General features: G+C 45.0%; 1 protein-coding gene across 1 annotated transcript in view; it reads left to right on the top strand.

The window, feature by feature from the left end:
• The window catches only part of FZD8 (frizzled class receptor 8), a 2,836-nt gene extending 1,097 nt beyond the window's left edge, over positions 1–1,739 (top strand). The window contains exon 2 of the mRNA XM_025397289.1: positions 4–1,739. Coding sequence (XP_025253074.1) covers positions 4–997 — 994 coding nt within the window. The 3' untranslated portion in view covers positions 998–1,739. The remainder of the gene's footprint in view (positions 1–3) is intronic.
• The last annotated feature ends 8,463 nt before the right edge of the window (positions 1,740–10,202 follow it).

Raw genomic sequence — 10,202 nt, forward strand, 5'->3', positions numbered from 1 at the left:
GGCGGGCGCGGGCGCGGGCGGCCCGGGCGGGCGCGGCGAGTACGAGGAGCTAGGCGCAGTGGAGCAGCACGTGCGCTATGAGACCACCGGCCCCGCGCTGTGCACCGTGGTCTTCTTGCTAGTCTACTTCTTCGGCATGGCCAGTTCCATCTGGTGGGTGATCTTGTCGCTCACGTGGTTTCTGGCGGCCGGCATGAAGTGGGGCAACGAAGCCATCGCCGGCTACTCGCAGTACTTTCACCTGGCCGCATGGCTCGTGCCCAGCGTTAAGTCCATAGCGGTGCTGGCGCTCAGCTCGGTGGACGGCGACCCAGTGGCGGGCATCTGCTACGTGGGCAACCAGAGCCTGGACAATCTGCGCGGCTTCGTGCTGGCGCCGCTGGTCATCTACCTCTTCATTGGCACCATGTTCCTGCTGGCCGGCTTCGTGTCGCTCTTCCGCATCCGCTCAGTCATCAAGCAGCAGGACGGCCCCACCAAGACGCACAAGCTGGAGAAGCTGATGATCCGCCTTGGCCTGTTCACCGTGCTCTACACCGTGCCCGCGGCAGTGGTGGTCGCCTGCCTCTTCTACGAGCAGCACAACCGCCCGCGCTGGGAGGCCACGCACAACTGCCCGTGCCTGCGGGACCTACAGCCTGACCAGGCGCGCAGGCCCGACTACGCCGTCTTCATGCTCAAGTACTTCATGTGCCTAGTGGTGGGCATCACCTCGGGCGTGTGGGTCTGGTCCGGCAAGACGCTGGAGTCCTGGCGCTCCCTGTGCACCCGCTGCTGCTGGGCCAGTAAGGGCGCCGCAGTGGGCGGGGGCGCGGGCGCCACGGCCGCTGGGGGCGGCGGCGGGCCGGGGGGCGGTGGCGGCGGGGGGCCCGGCGGCGGGGGACCGGGCGGTGGCGCGGGCTCTCTCTACAGCGACGTCAGCACCGGCCTGACGTGGCGGTCGGGCACGGCCAGCTCCGTGTCTTATCCAAAGCAGATGCCATTGTCCCAGGTCTGAGCGGAGGGGAGGCGGCGCCCAGGAGGCGTGGGGAGGGGGGCGAGGAGACCAAGTGCAGCGAAGGGACACTTGATGGGCTGAGGTTCCCACCCCTTCACAGTGTTGATTGCTATTAGCATGATAATGAACTCTTAATGGTATCCATTAGCTGGGACTTAAATGACTCACTTAGAACAAAGTACCTGGCATTGAAGCCTCCCAGACCCAGCCCCTATTCCTCCATTGATGTGCGGGGAGCTCCTCCCGCCACGCGTTAATTTCTGTTGGCTGAGGAGGGTGGACTCTGCGGCGTTTCCAGAACCCGAGGTTTGGAGCCCTCCCTGGCTGCACTTGGCTGGGTTTGCAGTCAGATACACAGATATCACCTGGGAGAACCTCTTTTTCTCCCTCGACTCTCTTACGTAAACTCCCACCCCTGACTTACCCTGGAGGAGGGGTGACCGCGACCTGATGGGATTGCACGGTTTGGGTATTCTTAATGACCAGGCAAATGCCTTAAGTAAACAAACAAGAAATGTCTTAATTATACACCCCAAGTAAATACGGGTTTCTTACATTAGAGGATGTATTTATATAATTATTTGTTAAATTGTAAAAAAAAAAAAAAAAGTGTAAAATATGTATATATCCAAAGATATACAGTGTGTACTTGATTTTGTAAAAAGTTTAGAGGCTTACCCCTGTAAGAACAGATATAAGTATTATATTTTGTCAATAAAATGACTTTTGATAAATGATTTAACCATTGCCCTCTCCCCCGCCTCTTCTGAGCTGTCACCTTTAAAATGCTTGCTAAGGACGCATGGGGAAAATGGACATTTTCTGGCTTGTCATTCTGTACACTGACCTTAGGCATGAAGAAAATTACTTGTTAAACTCTAGTTCTCAAGTTGTTAGCCAAGTAAATATCATTGTTGAACTGAAATCAAAATTGAGTTTTTGCACCTTCCCCAAAGACGGTGTTTTTCCTGGGAGCTCTTTTCTGATCCAGTAACAACTCTCACCTTAGTGGATGTGCATGGAACTTCTGCAAGGCAGTAATTCCCCTTAGGCCTTGTTATTTATCCTGTGTGGTATCACTAAAGGTTTCAAAACCCTGCATTCATTTCTGGAGTCCGTGATTTTGAAAGCACCTGGTGTTCCAGGGAGTGAACGCATTGCTGAGGTGTAGAGGTTAATGTTTTAAACCCTAGCTCACCCTTTACTGTAGAAGTCACTTGACAATCTGGTAGGGGAGCAGGCGCCCTTCAATGGATTAAACTAACGGGTTAACATCTTAATAACCTTCAGCGCTTGCGTATACCAAATGTGCTGCTTTTCCTAGAGAAAAAAGCTATTGTTCCTCTGTCAAGACTAAGCTAATTTATTTGAGCAGAAGGCTGTTGAATTAGCAGAAGAATGCTTCGGCAATTGTTGAACTTTTTACCTGTCTGCCCAGTGGCTCAGCACATCATTCCTTTAAGAGGAGCTAAATGAATAGGGTTAATCTGTAGGGAACTTGGTCTTTTGAGTTTGAAAAACTTTGATCTTTTCTCCTCTGCAAATGTGCTGTATAGTCTGAAGTTTCTTTCCCTGCTGCCTATCTCCTCTTAGTGCAGACCAATTGGCCACCGCGGAGCCTTAAAGTTCTTCCATTAAAGGGATGTGGGACTTTTACTTTAAAAAGGAGAGAGAGCGCGAGAGAGGAAGACTTGTAACAGTTAGTGAAGACCGGAGGCACAAGTGCTCAGCCTTTTAAACAGCTTTTCCCGGCATTGTTAGCCAGCCTGCAGGCAGCTAGGCATGGGTTGAAGCTTTATAGAAAAGGGCTCTGAATGCCCCACAGGTGGTCTGTGCACATAATCCCCCAATTTAAAGCGTTTTCCTTTGCTAGACAATTGCATTACAAAACTCCCTTCTTTTTCGCTCCTAATTGAACCAATGAACTATTATAAACTACAAGTTTTTCTTAAAAAAAAAAAAAATCGCCAGTGCCTAAATTCTATTAACTAAATTCTAGCAAGTTTTACAAACTGAACCTTTTAAGGCACCGGAAGTAAAGGCTGCTTCAGCAGACGTTTCTGTTTTGTGGATATTTTTATTCCTTATGCTTGTTATTTTCTGATAGATTAGCAATAATTTAAAAGTAATTGGTAAGATTCTGTGTTAGTACTGAAAAGATAGCCCCAGGTCCCTTATTAAGCTGTCAATCAAGATAAGAAATGGGCAGCTACCCTGCTAATGATGGGGCATCAATCATTGTGGGATGGGAGGGGCTTTGTTCTGCACATCCTGCTAAAATGTTTGTTCTCCTTACTTTACCTAATAGGAATCTTCAGTGGTTAAAAAAATTTTTAATAGGGTGGACACTACTTTCTTGGCTGATTTTTCTCATGTAAGAGGCTTCGCAGAGGATCTCCATGGTAGCAACATTTTGCAGATCCTTTTCAGAGTCAGTATCGGTGTTAATTAAGTTAGATATGCAATTAGAACCCCTGCTTTAGCTATCATGCCAATCTTACTTTTTAAAGCCAGAGACACTGTAAAAGTGTGTTCACCTCTCCAGTAGTTTTACTCTTAAAGAATTACTATTTTGTAACTTAGGTACCAATCAGTGGCCTACATCTAACCCAGTTATAAAGTAGAATTTTGAGAGTAGCTCCCAAAGTCTTGACCACGTTTGTAGGATGGAGATAAAGCTACAAGACACAAGTTAGCATGTTGGCTTTCTAATGTAGCAGGATTTTGATTATTGACAATTTTCAACTGTGTAACAGTGAGAAAATGTCCAACTTCGAAGCTTTTTACCTTATTCTTCAGTATAGCATTATAAAATGCTATATTTCATAACTCAAGATCTATATGTGTTCAATCTAAGTGAGCTTATTTGACAGCCAAAACCCCAATTTAAATTCTGAGGACAGTTCTCAATTAAAAAGACCTGCACCTGTAATCACTAGAGACTAATTTTAGAGAATGGTATTAAGACATAAGTGCTGGTTCTTTGCCTTTAAAGCTAAAACCTGAGTTGCATATTTGCCAATACCCAGATGGTATCTACTAAGGGAACAAAACCCCAAAATTGATTTTAGGGTAGAAGAAAGAAAGAAGAGTATCTGGCCAGTTGCATTAGACAAATGAACACCCCGGTGTGCTACACAGGTGTGTCTTTAATTACATAAAACAAGTGTTAGTTTTTGAAAATCTTGTCAAATTGGGAGAGGGGTTGATGTGTTTGCTGTGTGGCTAGAAGATCAAGGTCAAGTCTAACATGATTAAAACCATTACTAAAGCCAAAGCTCATTAAAATTGCTTGTGGGAGAAGTTACGTGAAACACTTTTCTGCTTTATAATAAAAGCAATTTGAAAGTACCATGAAACAGAACGGGGGGAAGTGTATAAGAAAGTTTAAGGAGTAAACCATGGCACATTATAGTTTCTTAACCTGCACTGACTGCATTGCAGGTGCCTGTAATACTTCAGAGTTTGGGCAAAGAGAGTGAGATTATCTTGCCAAAAGAAAACCAGGAGCAGTTGCAGAGCACAGGATGCAATTTAAAGTGTAGGCGCAAACGTTCTGTTGAGACATAAAAAGCAAATCAGTGCAAGTGTCTATCCACTTTCCACATTTGATACTACACTGCCATCTCGTGGTAGTACAGGGTCCCAGAACCAAGAAGTTAGGGAGGTTCCATCATTCAATTCATTCATTCAAAAATAGCACACGGAGAGCCAGCCCAGGCACAGGCACAGCCTCTGCCCAGAGGACCTGCAAACATTTTGTATTCATAATTTTGAATCCTTTCTCTGAAGCGCTCCAAAATTGCATCAGTGCACACTGAAGTTTAAGGCCCCACAAGACATCCCCACCATGCAGTGATACTACTTTCATTAACTTCAATTGCATTAAGTCCTGCATATAACCATTATGCTAAAAAATATAATTAAGCTGTGTTAAATTCCAAGAGTATATCTTTTTTTAAATTAGCTTCTGAGTTACTTTTATTTAAAGAATGAAATGCTCGCCAAAGTTCCACCATATCAAAGCTTTCATGGAAGAAAGAATGAATAATAAAGAGTATTTTGAGGTGGGATGTGGTTGGCTTAATTAAATGTGCCACTTTACAATTTCTCATGTAGAAGTCAACCTCTGAGACCAGGAGATGCCCATCAGTGCTGTACGTGAGTGCTGTTAGGGTGGGCAAGACGCAGGCCATCCCTCATTTTACCTAGCCGGGTGTTCACAGAAACACACCAAGGAGTAGAAACTTCTCTGGAAAACAAGATCGGTGAGCATCTGCATTGGAACACTGGAGCCCTGGGGAAGGAAGATGACATAGCACCGAGATGTGAGAAGAGCAGGATCTTAAAGAAGGATGAGCAGGGCCAGGAGCGGTGGCTCACGCCTGTAATCCCAGCACTTTGGGAGGCCAAGGCAGGCGGATCACCTGAGGTCAGGAGTTTGAGACCAGCCCGGCTAGCATGGTGAAACCCTATCTCTACTAAAAATACAAAAATTAGCTGGGCGTGGTGGCTGGCACCTGTAATCCCAGCTACTCAGGAGGCTGAGGCAGAAGAATCGCTTGAACCTGGGAGGCGGAGGCTGCAGTGAGCCGAGATCAGGGCACTGCACTCCAGCCTGGGTGACAGAGCAAGACTTTGCCAAAAAAAAAAAAAAAAAAAAAAAAGAAGGATGAGCAGAGAAACGAGGTTTCTGAGGACTGGAATGTCTAGTGGAGATGGGAGGGAAGGAGGAGACTGTGGCCAAGGACCACATAAGATCTTGGAGGACTTGTAGAGTTAAGAGGCCCCGGGGCAAGAATCTTGCTGCCCATGAACAAGGAGCAGGGGCAAGAACCTGCAGCATTGTGGAAATGTGGAATCTCATCTCTCTCTTACTGAATCAGAAACTGCATTTTAACAAGATCCCCAGGCTTCACAGGCACACTGAAGGGTAGAAAGGTCTAGCCCACCATCCCACATTCCACTGGTTAGAAAACAAGCCCAAAACAACTGTGCTTACTGAACATCACACAGTCAGGAGCACAGCTGGGCCTAGAAGCCACCAAGCCTACTTGTCACTCCTGTCTCTGTAGATCTTTTCCAGCTGTCCCACTCTTCTGTGTAAACCTCTGAGGCCACCACAAGGAGAATTCAGGCTGGGCATGGTGGCTCACACCTGTAATCCCAACACTTTGGGAGGCTGAGATAGGAGGATCACTAGAGGCCAGGAGTTCAAGACCAGCTTAGGTAATATAATGAGACTCCATCTCTATAAAAAATAAAAAGCCAGGTGTGGTAATGCATGCCTGTAGTCCCTTGGGAGGCTGAGACAGGAGGATCATTTGAGTCTAAGAGTTCAAGCCTGCAGTAAGCTATGAACATGCCACTGCACTCCAGCGTGAGCAATAGAGAAAGAGTCTATCTCAAAAAAAAACAAAAAAACAAAAAAAAATGCATTCTTAGCTGATACAGCAACTTGCCAGGGCTGTGTTTACCTGTTTACAGTATCATAGCAGAGTTTTCCCATGGTTTGGTGGTGGCCTATACAGGACATGTGAACGCCCAGACTTCAGAGGTGAGAGGAGCACTGTGGAAAGGTTTGACTCTTGGGACCCTGGCCAACTTAGGCCAGCTCACCTGCTTTTTGCCTTCTACGGCCACAATGTTCCAATAGATTCCATATTTAAGAGTCTATGTTCTGGCTTAGTGAGAAGGCACAGTGACTGGGAGTGATATGGTTTGGTTCTGTGTCCCCACCCTAATCTCATTTTGAATTGTAATCCCCACATGTCAAGGGAGGAAACTAGTGGGAGGTGACTGGATCATGGGGACGGATTCCCCCCACTTAATGTTCCAATAGTGAGTGAGTTTTCAAGTGGTCTTGTTGTTTGATAAGTGTTTCTCTCTTGCTCGCTCTCCTGCGACCGTGTAAGACGTGCCTGCTTCCCCTTCACCTTCCACCATGATTGTAAGTTGCCTGAGGCTTCCCCAGCTAAGTGGAGCTATGAGTCAATTACACCTCTTTCCTTTATCAATGACCCAGTCTCAGGGAGTATCTTTAAAGCAGTGTGAGAGCAGACTAATGGAGGGAGGGAGGGAGGAAGGGAGGATGGGCTTCTGTTACTGATCGAGGAGGAGAAACAGCAGAACCACTGTGCAGTGAAGGCCAGCGCAGGGATCAGGGACAGAGAAGGGCTTAGGGAAACCAAGAGAGTGTCCCAGAAATCTCGGCAATGACAGAGCAACATGAGGAAGAGCTTGGTTGGCCCAGCAGACTCACGCCACAGGCTGTGCCCAGGAGGGAGCCAAGAGCATGGGTGGCACCTGAAAAGGTCAACCAGTAGCCAGAGAAAGGTGACAGAAGGAAAGAATTACCCCAGGGCAAAAGGCAAAGTTAGGATCATTGTTAGCGAAACAACCCAAGGTGGATAGCTTTTCCGAGTCTGGAGGCACAGCCATTCTTCACAGGTGACAAACGCATGCTTTTATAGCACCATGTTTGTCATGCAGGTGAATCATACACTGATTGAAATTAGAAAACCAATTTCTAACATTTTCCCCCCAACGAGCCCATTTTTAACTAACTAGCACTCCAGCAGTAGTTCTCACCCCGCTTACATGTTAGAGGCACTTGAGGTGGGTTTTTTTTTTAATCATTACCAATGCCCCAGTTGCACCCCAGACCAATAGAATCAGAATTTTGGTGGGTGCCAGCTGAGAATTCAAAGTTTTGTAAAACTTCCCCAGGCAATTCCCATGTGCAGCCAGAGTTGAAAACCAGTGAATGTAATTGAATGCAGTATTATCATCTAAAATGAAATATATAGAAATGGATATAGATCTAGATATATAGATGTATTTATAGATATATAGATCTGTAGACATATAGATCTATATAGATATATAGAAATTAGCTAAGCAAACTAGCTATTGTCATCTAACTTGACTACTTTAAAAGAAAGCAGTTATTTTTAATTTTTGTCACCGTGAGAGGTATTTGGGAGATGACAGGAGTGCCCTCACCTGGCCCCAAGAAAGAACTTCTCACTACATGGTTTTTGATAACTGCTTTTTCGCCTATAAGGAAATAACAAAGAATTGTGCACATAGGGTATGATTCTATTAAACTAGAAATTAAACCCAACCTGTGAAGTTAGGAGGAATCAACAAGGTGGATGTGTTAGTTAGTAAAGATATTCAAATATTATCTTCCAACCAAAAGGACACCTGCACTCATATGATTATTGCAGCACTATTCACAGTAACAAAGACGTAGAATCAACCTAGGTGCCCATCAACAGTGAATTGGATTTTTAAAATGTGGTATGCTATACATCATAGAATACTATGCAGCCATAAAAAAGAAGGAAATCATGTCCTTTGCAGCAACATGACACTAGAGGCCATTATCCTAAGTGAATTAACACAGGAACAGAAAATCAAATACCACATGTTCTCACTTCTAAGGGGGAACTACACATTGACCACATATGGACATAAAGACGGGAATTATAGACACTGGGACTCCAGAAGGTGGGAGGTAAAAAGGAAGGCAAGGTGAAAAGCTTTTTATTGGGAATTATGTTCACTATTTGGGCAGTGGGTTCAGTAGAAGCTTAAACCTCAGTATCACACAATATATCCATGTAACAAACCAGCACATGTATTCCCTGAATGTAAAAAACATAAAATAAAATAAAATGTTCTCTTCTTGTTCAGTAGATGTTTATGTATTGAGACCAACTCAGATAGAAATGAAAGTTCAGTCTGCAGTGACCAAAGAAAGGCCTGACTTTCTAAGACCTGGTGCAGGGTGGTATTGTAGACCCACTGTTGGTCAAGCCAGGATTCAAGGGGAATCCTGAATGCGTGTCAATACGTGTGTCTTCACCTCACCTCTTTAAAAGGAACCTGATAGTACCTTACTCATGCTGGCACATTGCTAAAGTTGTAGAATTATAGGATAGCATTCATTTGGTGCAGAAATCTGCTGTGTGTCTGGGTACAATACAAGAAGTTATGAGACCTTAACTGAAGCCCTAGAAAGTGAAATCCACTTTCCCAAGTAAGTGCAGAGGTTTTCCTGACTCTGGATGATGTGTATGGTGTTAGAGCTTCACTGCTACATTTATCATTATTCTGTAAGAAAAAGCCTAAATAGAGGGTCATAGGTTAAACCCACAACAGGGATGCAAACTTTGCACAATATCATCAAAAAACATCTCTTGGCCATACTCAGTGTGAACCAAAAAGAAGCTAATAACTTAATCATTCCGGAAAATATCTCTTAATGAACACCATCTTAACTTAATTAACTTAGAAAAATCTCCAGGAAGTTGCAGAAAGCCAGTAACAATGAGGGATTAAGAGCAGACTCAACCCCACTGCCTGGCTCTTTTAGTGAATGATCTTTGGCAAGTTACTCAGCCTCTGTTTCCCTCAGTTTCCTCCTCTCTGTGAAATGGAAATAAGAACAGCATCCATTTTATAGGGTTGTTGTAAGGATTAACTTCTGGTACAGATAAAATGCAAAGAACAGTGCCTGCCTGGATGAGTAAGTGCCAGGTGCCATCAATAAAGAATTTGTTTTATCAGCCTAGGAATGGTGGCTCACACTTGTAATCCTAGCACTTTGGAAGGCTGAGGCAGGTGAATCACTTGAGGCCAGGAGTTCAAGACCAGCCTGGCCAATATGGTGAAACCCTGTCTCCACTAAAAAAAAACACAAAAATTAGCTGGGCATGGTGGTACATGTCTGTAATCCCAACTACTTGGGAGGATGAGGCAGGAGGCAGAGGTTGCAGTGAGCTGAGATGGTGCCACTGCACTCCAGCCTGGGCGATAGAGTGCAACTCATCTCAAAAAAAGAAAAAAAAATTTTTTTTGTTTTATTGTATTAAATAAAAATGTTTCCATGTGCATTTTTGTTTTGTTTATTTAATTTTTATTGTGATTAAAAAAAACACATAGGCCAGGCACGGTGGCTCACACCTGTTATCCCAGCACTTTGGGAGGCCGAAGCAGGCGGATCACCTGAGGTCAAGAGTTCAAGACCAGCCTGGCCAACATAGTGAAACCCTGTCTCTACTGAAAATACAAAAATTAACCAGGCATGGTGGCAGGTGCCTGCTACTTGGGCCAGCTACTTGGGAGGCTGAGACAGGAGAATCACTTGAACCCAGGAGGTTACAGTGAGCCGAGATTGTGCCACTGTACTCCAGCC

The sequence above is a fragment of the Theropithecus gelada genome, chromosome 9 (assembly GCF_003255815.1).
Source record: "Theropithecus gelada isolate Dixy chromosome 9, Tgel_1.0, whole genome shotgun sequence".
Classification (NCBI taxonomy): Eukaryota; Metazoa; Chordata; class Mammalia; order Primates; family Cercopithecidae; genus Theropithecus; species Theropithecus gelada.